Here is a 26,896-nt window from a genome sequence, read left to right on the forward strand (position 1 = left end):
CTATTGTTATTTTCTCTATTTTAAGTTTATCGTTCTTGACTTTGCAGTACTTGTTTTTTATGCACTTTAATTTCTCAGAATATTATTATTTTTATTAATATTATTATATTGTTTTTTATTATTATTCACCAAAAATACCACAGCAAATTGTATTTAAAAACCTATATGGCTTAATAAACCTTATCCTGATGACCCAATCAGCAGATTAATGATAGTGAATATAATTATTAATAATATTTGTTGATTGCAGCAGGGCTATTGTGTTTTATTTATTTGTGTTTTGTCCAACCCCCCCCCCCCGACAAAGAGCCCCGGTGTTCCGGCACCGACGGCTGCCTCAGACGGTCCAGATCCGGGACCCCGGTGTTTGAGTAAGCCTGGATCCGCTCCGGGATTTCCCGCAGACCGTGTGTGGCCCAGCTGAGGTGACTGGCAGGACTTGTTTACTGGTGGAGAGACTCGCAGAGAAGAGAGACGGAAAGAGGGGGAACCTGAGGGAGAGCAGTCGCTAAACGGAACGGGAATCCAAGTTTTTACACTTGACCCGTCTTTTTAAGTCTTTTTATGTTTCTTTACCTCATCGTTTTTTGACTATCGCAGACGGGATACTGACTTTGTGTGTGTCTGTGTGGGGTTTTTTTGCTCATTTTTAACTCCACCGCCGACACTGAAACCTCGTTTGTTTTGGATTAGCTAGCTAACGTTAGCTGTTTTTCCCCCGTCGGCTAACGTTAATCTGAGAAAAAGAGACGGGCGGCGTGGTGGAGAGTTTCCTCACGGGTCAAACAAACACAGCCGTATTTTTTGTCGTTTTTCGCCCTCTTGGCTGGACGGGAAAGAAGTAAGGTTTACCTCCCAAGTTTTCCCGTCTTTGTTTTCTTTCTCCCGTTTGGTCGTTTTATGGGTGTTCATTCGTTTGCGGCGTGGTGGTCAGCGGGGGTGAAGGAGTTCACATGAAGGTCGTAGTAAAAAGAGAGAGCCGCCGTGTCGATGCACGTTTTTCCTGCACGTAGCTGCTCGGAGGAGTTTCCTGGGATGTGCTCCCATCTGTCTTTAAAAAGGATGAGCTTCTGAGGAGATACCAGCAAACAGGGGGGTAAATAGAAAGACCTGTGGACTTCAAAAGAGGGAGCGCAAATCGTGCCAGCTCCCCTTTTTCAGCCACAACTTCAGCCTGCTGGAGGAGGAAGAGGAAAAACACTTCTTTGCAATTGTGTTTTGAAGTGGGTCTTCCCTCATTGGAGCGGTGCATTACAGAGAAATGAGCCCGGGGCCGGTGGACCTCCTTCTGGGACCTCCAAACTAGCCCTCTACATGCAGGAGATTAATATTAATAATAATACGAATAATCTCTCTTTCGATCCAGTGGGGCACTGAAATTAAACAGATGAACGTGGACTGTCGCCTTCACTTATGGAAAATGAAGATCTTCACTCGCACATGTGTTGCCAGAACCCAAGATCACGTTATTTAGTGGTCTGCATTTTTTCCAGGGCTCACACACATTATAAACTTGGCTGGGAAGATACTCATAAATTTATTACCCACCCCCCGGCTCACGGGGGGCAACCTTGAATCACTTGGCTGTATATTGGACCTTTTTTGTGTAACACTTTTGATATTCCAGCGCCTTTTGAAATAATCATTTCACCCTCGAGAGTGGAGTTTTTGAGAGGCCTCAAGAGGAGAGCACAACTTACCCTCAAGTCAACATGAGGCGGTGGACGCTAAAGCTGCGAGCACAAATTGTGTTTTTTATCATCGGCACCTGCATCATATGCCAGTGTGGACTAATAAACGGAGAGAGTAAGTATAAGTATTTTTTACTCAAATTTTCCAAGCAGTGTTGCTATATGCTTGCCATGGCTTTAAACTGCCACCCAACATACTGCACATTTATTATAAACACATATTAGTTTGAACATGCAGAAAAAATTAAATAAATGCCACAATGTCTTAGATATAAGTTTCTTTAAAATTATTGCATCATTATAGAAAGATAAATTACGATAAATACACCATAAATATACCAAAAATGTTTACATGGACGCTATTAATTGCAGTAGGAATAATATTGTGTGATTAAAATAACACACATTTAAGTGAGTTTACCTTAAGCAGCCAGAAGGAATATATCGGAGCTCAGAAATGTAATATTATTACAGTATTTTTATTTTATCCAATAAAATGTTAATTTTAGTCACGGGACTCTCGCCCTGTCTGTGGCGCATGCGCACAGCGCACGTAGGCTCTAATTAACGGGCCAGTAATGTCAGTCGTTGCGTGTGCGTGGCCGCGCGCTGATAATTGATATTCCTGCGTGAAGTTTGTGGTCGGTGTCCCCGCCCCCTCACGCCGTCTCCTAAAGGTCCATGTTTTAGCGGCCTGCATCCGCCCCACGGCCGGATTAGTCTCCGAGAGTGGAAGACTGAGGTCCGCTGCAGCGAGTCCAAACTGGGAGTAGCAGGACTGGCCCTGAGAGCGCAGCTAGGCCTCACACACAAGCTGATGAACAGACAGCCAGGCAGACAGGCAGGCAGGCAGGCAGGCAGGCAGGCAGGCAGACAGACAGGCACGGCGCTGCTGCAGCCTGAACGTAAACAAATTAGCCGCCCAAGCTAAGAAGTCTCTTTAAAGGCGGAGGATTAGCCCGCGTCGCTCTTCAGCTGCAGATCCTCACAGGAACACGTCTCCTCTGTGTGGAGTTTTATCAATGAATTATCAGGGGCTCGGTTATAGTAATAAAACAGCATGTGATCTAAACAGCGCCGCGATGCTCTGCCAGAGAGAGAGAGAGAGAGATAATGACCTCACCTTAATAATAATGACATTAGTGGAGTGATCTTTTTCAGTTTTTGTTTTGTTGTTGCATGTAGACTTCACATTGTCAGTCACATGGGGAGGGAAAATCCCTTAAAATCAGTTTGCTATCATTTTATTGGCAAAAAGGGCAATTCTTAACCTGAAATATTTTTATCATATACATTTGATATTAAATTATTTTACTTTAGTACAGTACCGTGACTTGACTCATACATGTCCAGCTGTAGAAGTGACTTAATTGTATATTCTAGGTAAATGTTTACCCTTCTAATTGTTGGCAGTGGGAGAGAACTGGATGAGCCCTCATTATTTAAAGTAGATGAAACTTTTGATCATGTGGTAATTTACTAGTGTGGTCTTATCTCAATTTGAATGAATGAGTGTCTCAATGGAAAACATTCATTGTAGGTGAAGAATATATTGAGTAGAAGTGCACTGACATTTAATTAATGTGCATTCTCCTTATTCATCAGTGGTGTAACCTTTGGCCTATATTTGTACTTTTTAGGTTTCTCATCAGTGTTTTAGATGATGTGTTGCACAGTGTTTGAGTCCACAAACGGAGTGCATGTGGACGGAGCAAGTGATCAATCACTTCTATTTGGAATTAGGGAACAAATCACTTCAATGAAACCTGTAATTAAATAGTGTTTGCTGCTCCTTGTCTCTTAGAATTAGTGATGTTGTGATCTTCAAATTTTGCATTGTGCTTTTTAAACGTGGCTCCCAGTCGGTCAGGTTCAAAGGAAGTGTTCTGGCTACTTTACACATTTCATGTATGCAGACAGACCAGAGGCCCCTGAAAGGGGGTCTTATGAGACAGGGCTGCTGGTACCCCTCCTTCCTCCTCTTTCTTCTCTCTCTCTCTGTATCTCTCTCAGGGAGTAGGGAGTGGGGTACATGTCATTGGCTGTTTCTGGTTCCTGATTTACTCAATTCTCTGGGAAGTGACCATATTTGGCACTCTTGAGATGTTTACGCCTAAGGGGGTGGGGGGCAACAACCAAAATACTTAGAATATTTCATTTTGAATCCACATGCTGCCTGACATCTCCACCTCAGTCATGGGAAAGGGGAAGCGGCATTGATATATAAACCACATTGCTGCTGTGATGTGCTGACTGCACTCTAAAGAATGTGATAAACTGTTTTTTTTTTTTAAAGGCTGCTGTTAGTTAGTTTTGATGGGGCTGCTTGTCATAGTTATCAGCAAACAGTTTTCTGAAGTAACCGCTGAGCTGTCTCCTGGTCTAACTCGTGAAAAACAAGTTGTGCAACTGGGAGTCTTGCCCCCTTCTTGTTCCTCTCGGGCTTGTAAGCACAGCTTTGTTGGAACGGGGTAGTGTGCATGCGTGTATGCATGTGTTAAGCATGATTTCCACAGTTTGCATTAAATCAGCTCTGTCACACACACTGCAAAGCCTCAAGAATCTCCCACTTTGAAAATCTGAATTAAATGTCCAAAGCGGTCTCCTTTATTCAGGAGGAGCGTTTGAATAGTTGTTTCTCCGACTCCGCTGGTGGAGTGATATGTTAATTTGTTAAGTTCGTAGAGATGCCCTCCATTTGTGTGCGAGTTTGTCCGTAGCCCTTTGGATACTCAGGCACTCTTCACTGAAGTGCACAGTGGCATTTTCCGACAATGCTGTGCATGCTGTGGAATGTGTTTGAAGTGGCCCACCATGTAGGTGCCTGTGCATGTGCCTATTTGTGTGTTGTGTGTACGCGTGCATCAGTATGCACCCCGGCCACCCTGTGCTGTCTGCAGGATCTCATCTCTCAGCTCCTGACCTGCCCACTTCCGGGCAATGTATGTTTTCTGTGTATCTGTGTGTGTATGTGTGTGTGTCTGGAGGAGGTGGCCATGCATGAGAACAGTGTGTACTAGAGCAGCAGGCACAAGAGTGGGCTGCCTGTTAACACTGGCCCCTGCACCCTTAGTGGCCCCTTGACCCACCACACATCCTATTCATCAAATGGACAAATTGCATGATGTGCGTTGTTATGAAACCAGCAAGCGTTAATGTGTGACACGGTGTCCGATACATTAAAAACAACAAATGAGGTGGAGGCGAAGAATGTCGCAGTGTTAAGCCGAGTGACCACTCCTCTGCTGAACCATGACTTTAATTCAGGGCCTTATTGTGCTTATATGACGGTGAACAGAGGAGAAAAGAGTCTGTTTTTAAATAATCATTAGTTTTCTAAAAGTTTCTGTCAGAGGCCGACCAGTACTAGAGTTTGGAGGCCGATATCAACATTGAACATAATCATAAACACATTTTTGTAAAGGATCACTTATATTTGTTTTTCTAGTAATCAAAGAATAAAGATGTGTACAGAGTGAGACATTATACAGTTGAAAATTAAGCTTATAATGGAGACTCTGTAAATTAACACATTTGGGATTCATGTGCTCCAATCTACCAATTATTTTCACCATTAACTGGTTAATCATTTGGTCTGTAAAATAGTGGGAAAATGCCATCATAGTTTCTAAGATAGCTGTTTCAGATTGTTTGTTCTGTCCAATTTGCGTTCTAAAAGCCTATTTTTATTAATCTTACTGTAAGGTAAGACAAGCAAACCCTCAATAGTTATAAGCAGAATCAAGATATTAATACACCTGTCATGATAAGGAGGTGAAAATGCAGCAAGGAATACATATGAGTAACATTTGACTGTTTTTACATGTAGCACAAAATGAGATCAATTGAATTTGTTGTCGACCATTGCATGTATGCTTCAGCAACAGCTATTTTAGCTGTTCTCCTCATGCCTCGCTGTTCCAACAGCCTTTACTGTACGTTTAACGGGCTGGATGCAGAATCGTGGCGTTCACAATGCAGCCGTACCGCTGATCGCAGATTGCCTTTGTATGTTCAGGCGGTCCATGTTCACACAGCCTGCAGACAATGGGGGTCATGAACTGAGGCTCCAGCGGCTGTGTGTTGGGTTTTGAGAGCTGGCCAGGAAGGCAATATGTACCGCTAAAGGAAATTAACTGTTGGGGTGCCTTTCCTAAGTGCTTCCTCCTCTGCACTTATCTTTCCAAGTATCCCTTTAAACTTCTTCTAACTTGCCAATGCATCTTGTTTGCACTGTGTGTGTGTGTTTCTGGCAGTCTTTTCCGACAAGCGGAGGATGAAAAACACAACCTGACCTTTTGACTCCCACAATTCACAGTTGTATCGGCCGACGAGCAAATACATTCCTGTAGCGCGTTTGCTTGTGTGTTCAGTTTTGTCTGCTTTTGACAGACACTTCAGTACTATGTTAACATTGTTTTCATCTTATAATCAATTGAAAGGGCTCAAATGATTTTTTTTTTTTTAATTTAGCCAACTAATAGAGAAATATACCCCGCCAGGGACAAGAGCACATTGTTGGGATCTTTTAAGAAGTGAAGTCAAGCTGTAAGTCAAAAGATGTAGACGTGGTTAAGATTGGACAATAGTATCTGGCTTTGATAACTTCAGATCAGTTCTTGGCCACATATGATCGCTTATTTAGATTTTTAGTCAAAGTAACAGCATCCATTATGGAAGTCACACTGAGAATAATTGTTACTGTTGAGTGGGGCGTCTATGGCCAATACATCATTGATTTGTTTTTTTTATTTAAATTTTTTCCGTTTCGTGTATTGAATGGCATACTGAATGAAATACTACACCGCCCATAAGCCTCAGTGCCCATTGCTCTGAAAACTTTGTCAGTGCCGAATCAATCTAGAATCTGAAAATGAACTGATTCACGTTGCTCACTCTGTATTTACGTACTCCTGCAAAACTCGCACTTTAATGTTGTTTTATTTTTAGCTGGCCAAACTGTGTTGGGGCTGTAAAAGACCAGCTCTTCCTGAGAGTTTCGTCCAAAGTAGTTTAATGCAAGATGTCAGAACCACATGGTCCAAACAGCTTAAACTTCCCCCTTAATTACAACCAAACGTTTTCATGCTAGTAGCAATATTGAAGTACTGCGCTTGTCTTACCAAGGTGCATGACAGAAACTTTACATTGTGTGATTTTGATAACAATCTGACCATAGTTCTAGTTTTCCTGAAGATGAAGGGGAAACTGCTCAAAATTTTAATTGGGTGATTTGTTGCTAGATTGTCAAGTAACCCTGAGATGTCACTTTTGGAAAACACTGTGATTAAAGGAATTCTTCATATTAAACAGAGTGTCATGTCAGGCTGAAAAATGTGCATCAGTCTTTACGGTTGTGTGTTTAGCGGCACTGGGTTTTTTTTTTGTAAATACAGGGCTTAACTGATGCCCTCCTCTCTGACTCCCATTCCTAGATAGAGAACTGTGGCTGTTTATGTAAACCTCTGCTCACTGCACAGAAATGTGGTGGAGTTGGGAGGGGATGGATGGAGTGCAGGGAACACACACACACACACACAGACAAACAGAGAGCGCCGTTACGCCATGCTGCAACAATCTGATTTGATAGTCCTTGTTGCTGTTTGGATCTGCCCTATTTTAACTGTTGGTGACTTCACACAGTAAAATCCAAGTTGAGCTGGCCTTGTAATGCCGGGATCAGCAAAGGGATCTTTTGGGGGCCTTTTACAGGCAGGACCAGACACTGGTTGAAGCCATGCCCGTGTCCTACTGTGTGTGAATTAGAAAACCCATCTTTTTGGCCTCATTTTAGCCCCCCATCCCCAGAAGCCTGGGGTTTAGACCATCAACAATGTGTTTTTACTGTTTGTTGGAACGTCTCTGGAGGAAATTTTTTAAAGCTTCTGGCTCATTTGGTCAGCACCTGCTCAGTACAAGAGATATAAGTATTCTTCTATTGTTTTGGCATTTCTGTGGACTGCAGACTTTTTTGTGTGAGCAGCTGTGAAGACAGAAAACTTAACTTTTAAACAGTGTTTCCAGATTTGTCATCAGTGTGAGAGAGGAGGGCTGAGTGGTTTGTCACATGGGATTCTGTACCTGAGCTCTGGTGGTTACAGTGTAGGAAACCATCCCATAATTTGAAGGTCACCAGTTAACGTGTCCATTTTTGTTGGACACTGATCCTCCAGCTGTTTCGGGGTTACTTTTCTGGTTACCCCCGCTCCCCGATATCACTGATGAAAGCTCATATGCATGCAAGTTTGTGTCTTACAAGAAAATGTGAGGAATCGGCTTCCTGTTTATAGTGTAAGAAGGCTGTTGGACAAGACATAACAGAAAGTTGAACAAGTCTGCAGTGTGTGTGGCTGACAAAGCTTGAATCTTTGTGAGTCTTCATGTACAGTTCTTTGCTACATTCTTGTTTCCTGAGTTTTGAACAATTTGTTGACCTAAAAGGTTTGTCAGATCTATATAATTATTTCCATGCAGTAAAGTAATATAATGCATGTTTATATCTATGTTAAAGATCAATTAAAAAAAAAAAAAAAAAAAAAAGCAACTGTGCCATTAAGGCTTACTTCTGTCAGTGATTTATATTTGGGTAGAATTTCTACTACATGCTTTGAACATTGATTGCCATTCTAAATGTAGTTTATTCTGTGTTTTGAACAACTATATGCTTTTAACTTTATGAACTTCATAACAATAATGCCTTTTTTAGCTGTAATATCTCCATTGTCTCCATTTCAGACTAAAAAACAAATTTGATTTATTTTTGTTGCTTTACTAATTGAGCAAAAATCCAATTGTTTGCAGAACATTATATGTGCATAACTTTGTGCAAACGCCAACCTCTCTATATGTCTATCATGTATCTGTGTGTGTGTGTAGGTTTGTTGGGCTGGAGTGGCTGTGTAACTGAACCTGATGGGTTAAATTTATTTTGAGGACTGTCATATGACTGAGAAGTGGCCATTTGACACACAGCTCAGCCAGTCTCTCAGGAGTTAATTACAACCTCACTCACACACACACACACACACACACACACACACACACTCTCTACAGATGATGAATGTATTAGAAATCTGTCGTGGATATTAGCTAATAGTAAACGGCAAATGAACTTGCATGTCAGTGTTTTACAGATCCAGGCAACTGTTGATATTATTGATCAAAATCATACAAATTCAGCCAATCCATGCATCGTTGTATTGAAATAGTTTTCAGTTTTTTAGCCATTTTTCTGGTCATATTTGAAAGATTATTCTGTCATAATTCAAATCAGGCTTGAATCTCAACCAACGAGCCGGCTTCACATATATAGTGCTTGATCAGAAGATATTAATAAAACTTTCCAACAGTCCAACACCAGTCACTGTGTGTGATTCATGCCTGTCCCTGACCACGCGGTTGTCTGGGTGAGAAAAATCCAACAAAATTTGATTAGTGAAATGTAAAACCTGAATCAGAAGTTGTTGCAACATAACAACCTGTACTCCCTCTCTCCATTCTCCTCCATCTCTCTCCCCCTTTATGCTGGAGCTCCCTCTCCTCCCATATCCATCTCTCTCACTCTCCCTCCCTCCATCCCTCCCGTCGTTTGCTTTTACATTCAGGGGTAAGAGGGTTCACTCTCATCCACTGATTTGTTTTTCTTTCACACTGCAGATGCGCACAGCCTGCGGACCTGTCTTCCTCACACATACACACACCTGCTAATCCTGCTCTGTTTGGGGTGGGAAAGCCTCCTCTTTCAAACCTCTTAAAGGTGTGAACACCATCCATTTGACACCTCTGTCTCTCCCCCTCTTTGTTTTTTGTTTTCTCCTCTCTTATTAGGCCCGCTTGCTCCAGATGGGCCTAAGTGATGCTTAACATGTACACCTGCACATTGTGAACAGCAGCAGCCAGTCACATGGACCTTTCTGATTATGTTCTGTTTGCTGCGCTTTGTGTGTGCGTGTGTCCTTTTATGAGCACTCATGCTCAATGTGATGGTGTGTGTGTCGGGTGGGTGCTCTGTTTTTGTCCTGATGAACTAGCCTGAGATGGGTTACTATGGTGACAGCACTAGCTGTGCTTGCAGTAGGCTACAGTGCTCCCCCCCCCCCACCTCCCCTGTCTAAATACACTTCTAGCCTCACTGCATTTAACTCACATTTAACTCACTCATGCATTTTTAATATGTGATGACAAAGTAGGATGATCATTTTTGGCATATTTGTCTCAATATAGTCTTATAGTAAGGTAATATTGAGGTGCTGATGTGTGTTTAAATTTTGCCAGTGGTGATACAATCAGGGCTGATTTTTCCCTCACTCAACCCCCCTCCCGAGGGGTGTCTACTGTAAACAAACCACAATCTATCCTGAATGTTTTCCCCGTCTTATAAGAATTCAGTCTCAACACCTGCAATCAAGTCGAGGCCTCTCACCAACCAGCGTGTCCTCAGTTTTTGCTCATTTTCTTAGAGGTCCGTCAGTAACTCAAGAGAGCCTGGTCCTGCTGCTGAATTCTGTCCAAGACTCACTGCAGTAACACAGTTGAAAAGAATTTCAATTGATCCATACTTCAATTTTTGCTCTATCAGTCCTGCATGAGACTGGCAGACTGCAGTGTAGCTCACCTCCAATCAACGCAGCACTCTGCATATACTACGTGTTATGAGAGCAGAAGAGGTCTGTACTCTTCACTGCATCCTCACCAACATTACGACAGATGGAAAGGGAGACGGCAACCACCTCCTCAACAGAAAGAGGGAATGCAAAGCACCTTCCTCCTCGTGCCCACTGTACTGCTCTGTCCAGCTCTGCACCATTTCACCCACTGAAGTCATGAAACCAGATGGGTGAGAATCTGGCCATGCCTCACAAAGCCACTGGCCAAGCAGTAAATGTGATCTTTTAATTACAGAATACATGCTCGTATGATTTTATAAGGAGTTTTTTATTAACTGTTAACTGTTTTTATTAACTGGTTTGTTTCGGTAGTGAAGAAAGTGTGTTATCTATTGAACAGTGGCCTTTATTTAATCCATGGAAGTGATAAATGAATAAATACATCTCTTAAGCTTGGTTTTTGTTCAAACATGTAGAGCGAATCAATTGTATCTTTATAACTAGCATAAAAACCCTGACTTTCTCTGTGAGTGTGAAGCTCTGGGGAAAAAACAACGCATTTGAGTAGAAACGTAAGTGTGTGTTATGGCTAAACATTAAGTGCTGAAGCATTCAGGTCAGACCTATTATTTATTTATTTTTTCATCATCATTGGATAGTTGCTGACGTGTGCTTGGGTCTGTGTGTGCATTATGTGCCTTTTGCTGCTGTAACAATATTTAACTGGTCATCAGGTGTCACACTGTTGAGGAAAGTGAAGAAAGCAGACACTTGAGGACAGACTGGAGTGAAAGGAGTGTCCCAGTGTGGCGAGGCTGATACTGCAGCCTCCATCTGGGAGAAAACACTGGAGGGACTCATGCCAAGACGGAGTGAAAAGGGACAGAGAGATGAAGAGCTTGCACCTGGTTTATGAGACTGCATCAAGCATTCCTAATTCACTTACTGTTAAAGGGGACCCATATTGAATCATGCCTTGCTGTTAAATGACAGCGTAATGAATGGAAGTCATTTTACAATACCGCCGTGGCCACAGACCCTCTACTCCAGGGACCCGTCTGTCAGGGGCGAGGTAACAGCGAGTGATTTGTTTTCCGGGAGGCCTTTTGATCGTTAACATGACGTCAGTATTCCTTTCATGCCATACCTAGCATGCTCGTGGATATCCTGTACGGAAAAACCAACAGAGGAGGTCAGTGATATAAAATCTTTGGGAATCTGCGAAAGGGTTTTTGTGGAAAAACAAACAGCAGATGGGAAAGGGGATATTTGTCCAGAATCAAAAACCTATGACTGACTGTTTATAGATAACATGCTCACAGAACTCTTTTTGTAATGATATCCAGTCAGTAAGGAAGGGGTGTTACAAGGCAGAGAGTAGTGCAAACAGATTTCTCATACATAAAGGTCCCAAGCACATTTGTGCTTTATTAAAGTCTGACTGAAATCACATTTGGTCACTCCTTTTTGTAAGATTCACAGGAACGTTAACATGCTGTTTAATGTGCCTCAGCTGAGCAGTGAATTTGTGATCTAACCTGCCAACTTGCTTTAACATTGCACTTTTCGACAGTGAATGTTTGGTTGCTTGTTCAACAAGCTAAAGTTCAACAGGAAAGGATGCATGTTCATGTTTGTAAGTTGGATAAGGAGACCAAGAAGGTTGTTGTTCAGAGTCTGTGGCTCTTGTGTTGTGCGGCAGGCTGCTGTCTGGCTCAGTGTGACCTATGTCACGTCTGCCTGTGATGGATTGCTGACCTTACCACTCTATACAAGGAAATAAGGTATCTAATGGTGTGGCGTCTAATGAATGTAAAGTCAGTGAGGGGTAATAAGAAAACATTATTATTATAATATACATTTTTCCCTTTTGGCTTCTGATTTTTTTCCTTGAAGAACATGACAAAGATTAACAGAGAAGATATCATGGATGCTGTTGCAAAGCGAAATATTGCAATTCAATTTCAGTTGGATTTTCAATGGAAGGTGGTACTGAAGATGTGGGTTCGGGCCTGAGCAATGGAAAAGGTAGAGGGAGGGAGAGATATGGAAAGAAGGAAGCAGAGAGACAAGATGTGTGTGTGTACGTGAGGTTTTCCTGCAGCAGCCAGTGAGAGCCGGTGGTCTGACAGTGCAGACAAACGGGCCATTAAACTGACCTGGCCCCTCTGCTCCCCATCCTTCCAGCCTCCCCTCTGCCTCTCCCTCTTTTCCGTCTTGGTTTGTCAACTCTCCCAACATCAACACCCCCCCAGTCTCTGTTTGCTCCTGTACCACTTTGCTTTCTCCATCGCTCAAATTAAGGCTTGTTTTTTTTTCTTTCTTTCTTTCTTGCTTGCTTTCCCATCTCCTATGCTTGTTAACTTTTCTCCTCACTCTTCTTTATAGTCTCTGGCTCTCTCTCTCTCACACAAACAAACGGAGTCTCATTTCAAGGCAGTTAGAATCAAATTATTTTCTCCTCTGGGTGTTTTTCCTCGTTTGCATCAAATTTTGGATTCAGCTGTAAGCTCAGAGTTGGCAGCCTTACAGCAATCCGGTCATATCAATAGGATTTGCCATGCTTGGGATGAGCTCACTCGTCCATTCACCACACAGGGAATACCTCCACTAAACCCCTAAACTGTTCTAGCTGGAGGTTAAAACTACTGAGTGTCAAAAGAAAGCGTTAGCATGTTGAGCTACAGCCTGGGCTGCTGTCCCATCACAACTCTTGTACTTCTGTCTGAATCCCTCTAGTCTTTATTTTTTCTGTTTCAGTCTGAACGCAGAGTGGTTAAAGCACAAGCTGCAGTACGACACGAAGCAGGTTAGGATTGGAAACGTAGCTTCACAACCGTTCAACCATAAAGGTCTGAATCAGGAAGACAGGCAGATTTGGAAGAAGAAAGGGAGCCATACGGGATGGAAGAAGCCGATTTGGCAGAGCCATCATGCAGGCGTAGCTCGTCCAGTCTCATGTGTAGATCTGGTTTGTGGCTCTCGGTGTTGGTGGGGCCGGGCCCTGCAGCTGCTGCCGTGTGGCCGCAAGTCAAGCGGGGGAACCGAGCCCCGGGCTGCCTCCCTCTCAGGCCGAGGCTCACCACACCAAGACGCTGCACTGCGCTCCACTCGCTAACGTGGGAAGATGAAAAGGAGCATCAGATGTTTTTTGTATTACTCACTGTGTGTGTGAGTGTGGCGTGTGTGTGTGTGTGTGTTAGTGTGCTTGCTGTCTGTCTGCCTTGCACTATATCTTCAGCACAGTCCAGCCTGCAGTTGATTACCTGCTCCTGTTTCTTAGCCCTTGGTCTGTTCCCAAATGCTTCGTCTATGTCAGGAATGCTGCTCCCCCCAACATGCTTCTTATTTGTTTGGAGCACCACCTGGTTTAGCTATTTTATAAGGCGTGGCCAGAATTTTTCAAATGCTTTTGTTTTTGGTTTGTGAATTACCAGCTGTCAAATTATTTTCCTGTCAGGGAACATGCTGGTTGTAATTGGTCATGTAATTAAGCCGACAGGCCAAATAAATCTGCTGTAATTCTGTGTATTTGTTCAAAATGACATGTTGCTACAGCAAAGTAACACTAAAGTGCATTTTGTTTGCAATAAGCATGCCAAATTCCACATGCATGCAGATGCAGTTTGAACCAGTCGTCTGCATTTTAAATTCTCTTTCATGTGACTTTCTTTTCAAAAGGTTACATTGCACTACACAGTGCTGCAGATGGATATGAGGCACAGGGGGAGAAAGAGATTGGGCTGTAAATGGAATGAGGAACTGGGCAGTAAGGGGAAAAACCTCAGATACAAAGACAATGACCATCTTATCTGCTTTACATATGGACCAGGATTTTAAATTCTTGGCCTTTGCTGTTTTTGAGAATGGAGTCAGAGCAGAGGCTAGCAATCTGTAAGGTTGCCAGATAAAATTTAAATGCTGGGCAAGTTTAAGCCCCCTTTTTTTAACCCCTTGTTCTCTTGTTGAGTGTGAAAGGGGCTTCTGAAAAGACGGTAATCTCGGTCTCAGTCTTGTGTCGTACTGTTCATATATATAAGATGAACATGAGACATGTTTCATTTTCACACTTGCCTTGTCTGCAGTGGATATTTGTTTGGGTTGGTGGACATGGGCTGGAGGGATCACTTCCCATCAGGTACCCTGTCACTCTAAGAAAATGTCCAAGAGGGCCGTCAATACACATTCTGCTCTTGCTTCCTCTGCCCTCTTTTTCTCCACTTCTACACCTCTCTCTTTCTCTCCTCCCTCTCAGCAGCCTTGAGTCCAAGGTCAAACCAAGCCCAGTGGAACTAGAAAATAGTGAGTCATTGTTTTTAAAAACAAGTGACAGCGACCCAGCACCTCACCTACCCCCTCACTTCTTTTTCTCTTCCTCATTCTTTCTCTTTGTTTATGCTCTGTCTCTTTGTCTCCCTCTGTCTGTACCTATCCCCCTCCTTCTTCTTTTGTTCTTCCCTTCCTCTCTCCTTTGCCAGTGCCGGAAGGTAGAGAGAAGGAGGCGAGCCAAAGTCACCAGTGTGATCTGATTTAGGCCTCTCTCTTCTCTTGGCCAGCCATCTGACAGCGCAGGGCCTGCATGTTGCTCTTTTCTACCCGCTTCAATCTGCCACAGCCTGGCCCTGTGCCACAGCTGTAACGGGACCCAGCGTTGTGTATAAATAGGCTAGGCCAGCTCCCCTTGCCATGCTCCTCAATGGGAGGCTGAGGCAATGGAGGAACAGGTGCTCCAACCCACACACTCCCTCTCTCTCTGCTCCTTCTCCCTTTCCCGAACCCCCCCACCTTTATCTGATGTCCTCAAATGTGAACGTACGGGTCAGTCACGATGCACGTGTTAGCTGCGCTCGCTCGTCCTATCACCTGTCCCCTCTTATCGCTAACAGAAGATTTTAAGGAATATTTCTTGTGTGGTTGAAGTTAATGGCACGCTGAGCTTATTTCCACTCTTCAAACTGCCTCCCTCTCTGTCTCTCCTTGGCTCACGTACTGTTATTTTGGTCCTTAACTCTCTTTGTTTTGGAGGTACAAGTTGGTACATGTTAATCAAAATGCCTCTCATGCAATTTCTCAGCATCATTTTTCACTGTAGAAGCCACAGCTTGGCAGTGGGCGCACAGGGAGCTGGCTTTACTTCTCAGGACTTTCCACAGCTATATTAACAAACAAATGCATTTTTCCACTGGCAGTCCACTTGGCACCGTGGCCGCATATTCTCTCTCCTGGGGTTTGTTCAGCAACTGAGCTGTTGACAAATCTATAATCAGCAGATCACCTCATCAGGGGCAACGTGCGCCTAAGCTGACAGAGAGAGGAAACTTCTCACAGTCCAGAGTTAGCTGCCACCTGGTATCATGCTAGACAGGTCTGGTTTCACGCTAAGCTAACGTGTGGCTGCCCTCTGCTATAGTGAAAGGCAGCTAGTACCTGGGCCACAGGAGGCTCCACTCTCACCCCCTAAAACTGCCACCGTGATCCACTTTCTCACTGCCTGCCAGCACTGGACTAGCTAGCCAGCTACTGTTAGTTGATGCATATTAAATTCTCTGCAGGGAGCACAACTCTAAAAATAAGAGAAGAATCTGTCTGAAATTGTAGCTACACTATAACGGAGGCTGCAGCTGTGGGTGCTTACTGAATAGTGGAGATGGCAGTTCATGTCAGAGATAGCCGTTACACTCGTATGACCTCAGTTGATCCGGTCATGCTCAGGTAATTTTTGAGCTGTAATTACAGTGAGCTTATTATGAGAACTAATTCTGCATCATATTCGACAAGGAGAGGGGGTAAAAATTGGAAAGAGACAGGTGATGATGCGCCAAAATGGCTAAAGTTGAGGTTGGTCCATTTCTCTCATTGAACAGATGTTTCTAGAGTAACCTGCGTAGAATGACGTCAAGTTGGACAAATGTTTTCTTTTTTGTTCGCACTCACTACAAACAGCCAATACTTATGATTTAGAGCTGTCCTGGTCGATATCCCTGTGGTCCAAGCAATATCTGTAAAGAAAAAAAGTAAAACTAGAGAGGCGAGACAGATGTTTTGTTTTTCTTCAGGTCACACTGCATAAGCCACAGTCAGCCTTGAATTCGCTGTGTAGTAAAATCAGAATAATTTTTTTCACTGTATAGCTTCTTTAGACTGTGAGTGCTTTGTATCCACGGTGCTGAGTGTTTCTGTGAGTGTGGACACATCTAAATCAGGGTTGAAAAACGTCATAGCAATATTCAGTTTCTTTTTTTCAGAATAGCACCTTTTTATAATGAGAATCTGTTTTGTTGCCAAGTAGAGTAAAGGTCCGGGAATTTCTTGAGACATTGTTGGTGCAGAGTCATTTTGACATCTTGGTGTCAAATTACATATTTGCACATCACAGAAAGCAGATGGACTAAATAGATTATACATATACTCACTATACAGTAGTTTCACTTTAAATGCTCAGTGTTTATTAGGCGTTTTCACATATGTATGCAGTGTATATACTGTTAATATTTAACTCTACATTGCTCTTAAAGAGTTGTGTGTGCGTGTGTGTGTGAAGAAGCTGATGCCACAATGCCGTTGCATCAGTTTTACCAGTTAAGTTACACATTAGTGCCGAAGTTTCATCTCAGGGCTGAACAATATATCGTTTGAACATCAACATTAGGATGTATGCATGTGCTGTATTTATAGTGCAAAGGGCGCAACGTAGTAAGTCAGACCCAGTAGCATAAACCACTACTTGATAGAAAAATTAAAACTATAAAAATTCACTTTTCACGACTAATGCTAAAAGTAAACAGTCAGTCCCTCTGATAAATAACATAATTTGGCCTCATTTAATTATGATTAGGTTACTGGTTTCACATGCGTGCTGTTCCTGCACAACAAAGATGGTAAGCAGTCATTTTCAGAGCAGACTGAGGGTCTTGTTAAGAGTTTGGTGTCTCTTAAATTTGAAGTAGTTTTTTTCCCAATATTGTTAAACCCTATTGCGTCCTTGCTCACTGCATTATGTTTTACTATGTGTGTATGGAGGATGGATTAGTGCTGGTGTTTGAATAGTCACACTGTAGTAAAATAACATTAAGGCTTACTTGGTGTAAAATAACATTTGGACATTGCTGGTGTGAACGCAGAAGCCGCGGCCTTCACTGGAACAGTTTGGGCAAATTATTCAGTTACTGTTGCAGCATGAATGTGTGAAAAGACCTCATAACTATTCAAGCAGCACACATAGTGACAAATGTCTAGACGTTACATTTTTTTTAAAGTGTGTGTCATCCAGAAAACTGTCATTTCTGAGGATGCAGTTCCTCTAAATGCCCGTAAAATTCGGGAAAAAGGAGCCGAGAATTTGTTAATCTCCTATTGAAGATTAAACTCATTCACCTCGCTCCATCTCTAAGCTTTTTTCCTCTGCTGTTTCTGTTTGTCTGACACCCCTCTATACGTCCCTCTACCACCTCCTCCTCCTCCTCCTCTTCTCATTCCTGCTGCCAAATTAAGTGTCAAACAGACAGGGAAGGCGGGTGGATGGCCCACATTTCTCCTATAGAGGTCCACAGTATGGTACAGTACGTTCCAGTCTGTGCTCTGTTATTCCATTCTCTCCTCTGCTGCGATACAAACCCCCGTTCGCCCCCCACCCCGGGCTCATTAGCGGCTGATTGGGTTGTTATTGTAATTAAGAGCTCCTGTACAGCCAGTGAGAGCACCAAGCTGTCTGCTAATGGGTGGTCCTCAGTGGGAGGGTGGGCTATAGAGGGGTCACAGTCATTGTCCCCCAAACCCCCCAACCACCCAATGTCTACCAGGTTTTTGTTTATGGTGTCAGTTTATGTAAGTCAGCATGTAAAGTAAAAGAGTCTGTAGTCTGTGAAGGAGCATTTTATTTGACAATTTTCAGTTTTTGAACGAAAAAAAGACTTCTTGTTTTGTCCCTTGTTCTCCCCTCATGTATCCAGTCATGGCCTTCAGTCTGTTGAGGTTTTGTTTTACTTGTACGTGAACGTCGCTAATTGTTGTGTTTGTGGCCAGTAGGAAGCAAACTCTCCCCCTTGCTCCAACCCCCCACCCCCCTGTGAGCCTGTGTGTGCGCCTGTTGCTCGTCATGTAACATTGGTCCATAGTGGCCCTCCATTCATGCATGTGATCACCAACCGTCATGTAGGTCCCTTACGTCACTCTGCGTTCCTGCCTGGGCTCAGGTTACACTTTCACCCCGCTCGCTCCCCTCCCATCATTCCTCCGCCCCCCTTCACCCCTTCTGCTTCCCCTCTTTTGCCCGCGACTCACTTCCCTCCGACTCCATCCAGCTCTGCCTCCCTATTCGCGCTCTTTGCCTCTCCTGTGTCCCCCTGATCCTAAACCTGGGAGGAGAGAGGGAGGAGATGGCTCATTATTTTAAAGGCACAGTGGCTCTCACAGGCAGCCCTCGACTACATAAAAACCCTTCCTTCCCTCCGCACACACTTAACTCTCCCTCCTTCTCCTTCCCCATCTGCCCCCCGATGACCCATGGCCCCCCCCCCCTCGTTCCTGTCAGTCGAAAACAAGACTCCATTTTGCAGAGGGAGCTCCCAGCAGCACCGTCTACTGCTTCCCCTCATGGCCCACTAACATTTTTTTGTGTCAATAAGGCATCTCTGACAGGAGACGCGACATATGTGCTTTCCTGTTAGCATGCTGTGGGAGGAGAAACACCTGATTTCCAGTTACATATGTCTTATCTGCATTAGGAAAAATAGATTCATGTGAAAAGGTCATGTTTGTGTCCTTTTGGTGTGTCTCTAAGATCATTGTGGGCCGAGGTGAGTTGCACTCTGGCCCTGCTGGTGTTGCGTAACGTAGTTTGTTATGTTGTCGTGTTGCACAATAGGTATCCGGTTAGTGCTGCAGGCTGACAGCGAGTGGGTGGCCTGTAGGCCTGTTTGATGTGTCCATGAGATAAGGCAGGAGGGGCAGAGAGGTGTAAGGTTGCTGTTATCACTGGGAATAACACCAACTGCCACATAGTGGAGGAAGAAGTGTGTTTTCGTGTTTTGGTTTCTGATACAGTATGTGTCTAATAAAGAGGGTGCGGCCAAGGAAAACTGACTAGCTTGCGTGAATGAGTTGATGTTGTAGTTTCAAACTCTGTTTTATCTGATAAGATGGGTGACAGGTGGAATAGATTTATTGTCTTATTTTATGAGTTGTTTTTGGCTGCTAGCAAAGCTGGCAGCAAGCGGAAGTGTGCAGAGTTGGACAGGCTTTGGCCTCGTCCAAACTAATGTGGATACATTTGAATATTTCATTGAGAAGTTTTCTACCCCAACCAGTGTTTTCCTTTTGTTTCGCCAAGCATGGCCAAATAAACAGCTTCTCGTAACCCTTCTGCACATCTTCTCACATTGACCGATGGAAGTGATATCTGTATATAACGAATGACTGACAGTAACCCCGTGTCCTCTTATTGCTGCCAGATCAAGGAACTGTCACATTAACGAAAAGAGGGAGGTGCTTTATTTGATTTTAGATTTGTAATTTACATACAGATTTGTATTTAATGTCCTGTGAGAGAGATTTACTGACTAACTTTGCAGAAACAAAGGCTTGTTTAAACTGCCATAAGGTTGGCGGCTCTATTAGAGTCGACGCTCTGCTGCATTGTTCAGGGAGTGGGGATAAAAAGGTTTTTAGACAATCAGAGGGCACCGACCTTGGCATCTGTGTCACCTTAAGTCTTGCACCACATACATCTGATACAATTGCAATAATCTCTGTAAATTTTCTGGTCCACTTTCATTCATTTGTGAAAGTCTTGGTGAGTGTCTTCCCTGTGAAGTTTGTGTGCTCTGCTGCTGTTTTTATGTATATTTGTCCAGTTGTGGGGATGTAGTGCGACCTGCCCTTCGTTTAGTTTAGGTCTCAGTATTTCAGTCGGTTGTGCGCTACCATGACAAATATGAAAAGATTTGGACATCCAGTCAGCTACTGGAGTGTAATACTGAATAATTAACAGGATAGCTGCACTTGTTGGCTTTCTGTCACGAACAGAGGAGTACAGTCGACAGCTACTACGGTTCATTTTACCTTATTTATTTTGTCAAATAAGCAGTTACTAACAAACCTGCCTATGTTTCATCACCCAGATGTCCTACAGAGGCAAATAAGATTTTGACCTTCAGTCTTGTTAGTGTTTGTATATTTCTAAATGAGTGTATTGTTTACGGATAAATATGATGCTGAATTATGAAGATGTTTTATTTGATTCCATTTTATTTATTTTTCCTTTATCAATCACATTCACCAAAAGAATGAAAAATAAAGAGCTAATCTACAGAAACTGCGTAACATAATGTGAAGCCCTTATTCTTTGCTTGGATATTTAAATTTCATTCTTTGTTTTTTCCAATCCATTTTGAATCTGTTCATTTTTTTTTAATAAGGTGATAACTAAAGGCGACCAGTTGGCACTTAGCAGAATATGTTCTGACCTTTCGATATCTCAGTGTGAATTTTACCACCTATGAATAAGTCATCCCTATTTCCAGCATACTGTTGTAGTAAACAGCACAGTTTTATTGGGCAGTGTAGTGATTTACAGGCTTTATTGGCTCCTTCTCATTATAAGAAGTCACCTAAATTGTCCCATTGATGTGCTGCCAGTCAGAGTTTGTACCTGGGTTGTTGACATGTTTGTCTGGCTAACCATTAACAGAATGGGAAGTTAATAGGTAGCTTACACCTGGGAAATGATGAGGGACAACAACAACTCAATGAAACCAATTAGTTCACTGCGATAAATTTAGATTTTTATTCTATTTTAAGACTTATTTATTTTTATAGCATGTGGTAGTGGGGGATTGAGTGTAATACATGGGGAATATAGTAAAAGGTGGCATGCAGATGGGTTTCACACCATTAAGGCATGGAGGACGCTTACAGACTGAGTGTGATCAGCAGGTGTGGGTCTGTATCATCGATCGAGAGCAGTAGACTAGATGGAGACCATTAGATCACTTCTCTGATAAGGGGCTCACCAACCCCCCCCCCACCTCCTACGTACACAAGTTCAGGCTGCTTTTCAGTATTTTGTTTTTTACAAATGCATCTTATGTTGATGACAGAAATTCAAATTGGATTAACATAATGGGTTACATGTTGAATATGATTAGATTCCTACTTATGTGTAGTGGTTTGTACAGAATTTGCGAGGAATGGTTTATGTGGCATTTTTTTGCATTTGATTCAGTCCTTTGGAGTTAGAAGCCATTCTTTTCTCATGCTCTTTGTTGCAATCCATGTTCCACGTTTTAATCCAATAAATGACTGAGAGGTGTAGCCTAATGTTTGTTCTTGTAGTGGAAACAAATTTGTAATATCACATTAACAAACTGCTTTTAAATCCAAATTTCTCATGTTGGTTATGGTCCTTAACCATCTGTTTTGGGCCGTTATGCCTGGTAGTATATAAGCTACAGGACATGCATGGTTATGTCATGTCTCACCACTACCAGTGTTTTTAAAGGGTATATACACTGAGTTTTAAATGGGTGTGTCGACACTGCGTTCATTTATGCAAATGTCCCTGTCGATTTAACACCATGTTCAAACATCATCTTTCGCATCACTGTGTGAAGCAGTAAATCACATCTCTTCCACTTAAAAAACAGCATGTCTGTTCACATAAGCTCATGCTTGCTTTGACTAGGTGTTGACGGATAAACCTGTTCATATTTTTGGGTGATCTTTCAGAGGTGTCAGTCCTCACCAGCTGCATGATTCGATTATGATTCATCTGTCAATGCACAACGCACAACAAAATAAAGATGTAGATCCTTAGCTATGAAAGCTGACACAGATTGGGCAATTGTCTTCCCTCTCTGAGTTGGGTGACAAAGTTGATGGTGTCTCTTCAATTCTTGGCTGCTGTGTTCTTTACGGTTGCAGACGTTCGCTCAGGGTAAAGACTGCAGCAATGTTCCTCATATTTGCTGTATCGCCAAAGTATTTAATTTTTGTGAGGCAGATTTTACATATGTGCGACTCTTGTCCAGCTTGTGCTTCCTAGTTAATTCATAAAATCCAAAATGTGTCCAAATGTCCACTTTTGAAATACTGGATGCGTGTTTTTTATCACTTGCTGCTGATCTCTGCTCCTTTCACCATACTTCCCCACATACAAAACTAACATTAGCCTAACATTCAACCATAATTCAATGCAAGAGAGAGCGGCGTTGTGTCTGGTAACTGAAACATGGCGAATTTGTTGTCCAGCTTAAGTTGGAAAATCAAAAATCAGCGTTATTAGGGTTTAATTTGGTGTAGGCTGACATTTTAATCACAATATCTGTTGTTTTTTGTATGTACTATATTTACAAACACCCATGTATGTTCTGTGACTGAATCGTCTGCACCTCTAGGGGATCTGGTAGGGAAACATCACAGCAGTATGATCATTCCTGACGTCTGGAGGAAAACTGTTGTGGCAGTGAATCTGAGATATGTTTACGAGGTGTTGTCTTACTTGTTTCTATGTTGCATTATTAATTACAGTTGAAAGAACAATACGTCTCAGACCTTTTAACAAACTGTGTCAGTGTGTGAGCAGTCACTCTGTGGCCTCTTGGTCTTTTTTTGTTTAGCTTTCTGATATAATGGCAAGAATAGAAACAATGTTTTCATTGCACCTGTCTTATGTAATTTAAACTATGAGGCATTCTCTTCCTCCGCTTAGTAATTATCCTTTAACTGCAGAGGAATATGTTGGAAGTGTGCATCTAATAATTTGCAGGAAGCAACAGCAGCATTTTCTCTCTGCACATCTCCTGAAGTAACTGTCCCCTAATGAATCCTCCACTCCTCTGATGTGTGTGAGTGAATAAGTGTGTGTGCATGCGTTTGCTGGTTCAAATGTGGGCTTGTGTGTGCCAGTGTGCAGCAGCTAAAGAGTATGAATGAGCATGGATAAGCATTTTGCTTCCAGGCTTCATTTCTGTTAACCCCTTCATGTCTGCTTCATTCAGATCAGACAGTGCTGTACAATGATTTCCTCTCTGGAGAGATACTGCTGGAGCCAATGAGAAGAGAGAGAGTTTGTGTGTGTGTGTGTGTGTGCGTGAGAGAGAGAGAGAGAGAGATGGAGGACTTATAGCCAGTCAGATTGTAGAGGGGACTTTAATGAAGCTCCTTCATGAATGGCTCTGCTCTACTAAATGCAGATCACTAGTGGCTTCATAGTTTAAATGGGGAAAAAGAAGGATCTGTTGATGTTCATAGTCGATTGTTTTAATACCACTGCAAACAGAAAACAAGTTGTATGCCAGCTTGGCTAGTTACTGTAAGCAACAGTCAACCTAATTTCAAGGAATGACGATCTCCAGTTATACTCTGATGTGCTGCCTTCATTGTTTCTGTGATTAAATAATTAAAAACCTTTGTGTTTGCCCACTCCACATCAATGATGGTAGACTAAATATACTTAGATGATTAGTCGATTAACCTATTAGTTGATCAAGAGAAAAATGTACTATTTAAAAAGTTGATTAATACCTTCCTATTGCATCAAATTGCATTAGTTTTAGCTAAGCATATCTAATAAACTGACAGCTGAGCGTTGATACGCGAAAGTGTCTTTTGAGCGGCCCCTTGGTGTGAATTATTTCGAGATTAGTCAATGGGAAGCAGGGCATACCTTGTAACGAATCTATAGTAAACATTAATGGAAGTGTAAAGTGGTTATGACTTGCTTATTGTTTCTTAAATATCCTTTCCTTTCTTTCCTTCCAGTCTGCCAGAGCAAGGACATCCGCAACAATGTGACCAACCTCCAGTCGTTGGAGAACTGCACCATCATCGAGGGCCACCTCAAGATTCTGCTCATGTTTAAGACCAAGACCGATGATTTCCGGGGTCTCAGCTACCCAAAGCTACGAGTGGTGACTGACTATGTGCTGCTCTTCAGGGTCTACGGCCTTGAGTGCCTCACAGATCTCTTCCCCAACCTGACGGTGATACGCGGTAACAACCTCTTCTTCAACTATGCTCTTGTAATATACGAGATGCTGCAGTTGAAGGAGGTGGGCCTATACAGTCTCATGAATATCACCCGGGGTGCCGTGAGGATCGAGAAGAACCCAGACCTGTGCTACCTGGCCACTCTGGACTGGTCCAAGATCCTGGACTCGGTGGAGGACAACTTCATCGTGGCCAACAAGAATGAGAGAGAGTGTGGAGATGTGTGTCCCGGCACGGCCCAAGGTCAGACCATCTGCTCGCAGAACACCATCAATGGACACTTCAGGGGACGATGCTGGACACAGAACCACTGCCAGAGAAGTAAGTGTATATGTGTGTTAGTATATATGGAGACAGTGGATGCTCTATTCTGTTCTTTTTCCTCATATGCCATCCTTATAGCAGAGATGTTCAAACCGTGAGCCACAGCTTCAAAGGGGCAAAAGACTTGTAACTCCTTATCTGACATTCTGATCTCTGATGTCCATCCAAATAAACGTCCATTAATCTTATTCGAAATCATGAGAAAACTCTCCAGAACTCCGGAGTTCGCCTTGAAAATCATCAGGTTTTTAAGTTTTCTTTAGTATCAAACTAATATTGTGATAATTGTCTGTACCTCCATGGGTGCATTGCAAACAGGAACTGCTATTAGCTATTAGTAGCTAATTTGGCATGCTTTAAATGGTGCCAGGTTTGTCAAAATGTAAACAAACAGGCTAAAAAAAACAATTTCCTGCCCACAGCTAACTAACTGACTCCATGGCAACATTATTCTTCCTGTTTACATTCCCAGCGGCCGACTTTGAAAATACCCGCTTTAAGTTGAAAGTCAATTCCTGTCGGGCTTTAAAACCAGCCTGATAGTCATCATATTAAAAAAGGCCTGACATTTATGTATGGAGCAATGGAAAAATCATCATATTGACTGGTTGTTGTGTGCAGATACGGTTGTGTAGCACCTTTACAGAATCCATCACGCTGCTTGTTGTAAAGTGGCCCACTGAGACACATAATGAGAATATGCACTGGAGAATTTTTCCTCCCAGAAATCAATTGAGACGACTAATGTTTTTATTCCAAATGGTTTATGTAATGATTTCTCTGATGCGGAGGGTTGCTCCTAATATCAGCAGCCAGGGGTCGTGGACTCCCTCTGATTAGCATTCATTGACTGGAGGATTGTGGGCAAGTGATCTGTAATTATAGGTTTGGGATCTGCTTGATGTGTGCAGTGACTCAACTGCATTGTTGAGTCAGGGAACTACAAACTCAAAGGTAGCCATTATGGGAAAGAAAATGTAATGCAAGAAAGCGGGTTAGAGAGCGTGAGTTGATGGAAAGGGATGAACAGTATAGTTCACTTGTTTGTTTGAAATTGTACACATTTTCTCTCCTTTTAGTAAAAAAGAGCTGTGGGTTTGCTTGGTGCTACAGCCAGCTGCCAGTGTGTCGGCCAGTCAGTCTTTCCTCTCCTACCATAAACATAGAGAATGGCTTCTATTGTAAGACGCACAGAGAGAATGCTTATTATTTTTCGAAGGCGATTATAGCTTGTGTTGTTTTTTCTCTTCTGTCTCTGTGTCTGACAGAAAGGCTAGCGTTCAAAGCATAACGACCTCGGCCATGTTTATACTTTAACATCGACTGTTGCAGCCCGCATACAGTGTTGGCTCCTCGATTTTCTGCCAGGTCTCACTGTCGGGAGAGTAATACAGGAAATGGCTCTCTTTGTGTCTCAGACTGCGTCTCTACACACACACGCAAACACAACGGTTTGAAGTTTTGACTTTGACGATGTGCACAGCATTCAATTGATTTTAATGGTTTGGTTTAAACAGATTTCTTAGCATTACTTAAGATGGTGTTGTCCAGGACTCCAGCTGTAGGAAAACTTGACACAATTAAGCTCAAAATTCAGGTGTTAGGCAAATAAAAAGAAAAGCTGTAGTTAATTGTGTAGACCTGTAAAGTGATAGTGATCAAAAGTGGTGGTAATTTTATTCTGTTATTTGCATTTGAACATTTGATAGAATCAAATAGTTGCACCGCTTTTTACTTTTTAACCATTGTCACAGCCAATGTGGTGCTAAATAAGAGATTTTTTACTCCCAAGTTAAGTATCCCGAAGTGTAATTTTGAATACAGGTCCTGGCCTTTATTTCGGAGACTAATGCCCCAACCATGTGGGGAAAAAAAAGAATGTCAACTGATAAACAGGAGTGGGTGTATAGTACATCAAACAACCTGTGTACGTGTGCGCTCATGTAAACTTTCCCTCGGATAGGCCAGGGGAGCAGGTATGACGCTGTGCTCTGTGTCACGTGACGGGCACCAGTTTAGTCAAGAGCTGTGTGTCAAAGCGGGAGCCATTTCCAGAACATGATGCAATGGATGTCTGCCCCTGCGGCAGGGGGAGTGTGTGTGTGGGCCACACATAAGGATGATATGTGTACTCATACTGTAAATGTTTGCCAGTATTTGTGTGTGTTTGATATGTGTACTTAAGTGCACGTCCCCCCTGGAGGTGAGAACCACAATTCCACATTTCCACTGCCATGTTTTTAGCTTTCAGCAACAAAACTCTTTCAGACTTTTAAGCCAACCTAGTAT

General features: G+C 42.7%; 1 protein-coding gene across 1 annotated transcript in view; it reads left to right on the plus strand.

The window, feature by feature from the left end:
- The first annotated feature begins 1,277 nt into the window (after positions 1 to 1,277).
- The window catches only part of insrb (insulin receptor b), an 80,463-nt gene continuing 54,844 nt past the window's right edge, over positions 1,278 to 26,896 (plus strand). Inside the window, exons 1-2 of the mRNA XM_070832401.1 lie at positions 1,278 to 1,806; positions 24,056 to 24,604. Of these exons, the coding sequence (XP_070688502.1) occupies positions 1,713 to 1,806; positions 24,056 to 24,604 (643 nt within the window). The 5' untranslated portion in view covers positions 1,278 to 1,712. The remainder of the gene's footprint in view (positions 1,807 to 24,055; positions 24,605 to 26,896) is intronic.

Source organism: Pempheris klunzingeri, chromosome 6, assembly GCF_042242105.1.
Source record: "Pempheris klunzingeri isolate RE-2024b chromosome 6, fPemKlu1.hap1, whole genome shotgun sequence".
Classification (NCBI taxonomy): Eukaryota; Metazoa; Chordata; class Actinopteri; order Acropomatiformes; family Pempheridae; genus Pempheris; species Pempheris klunzingeri.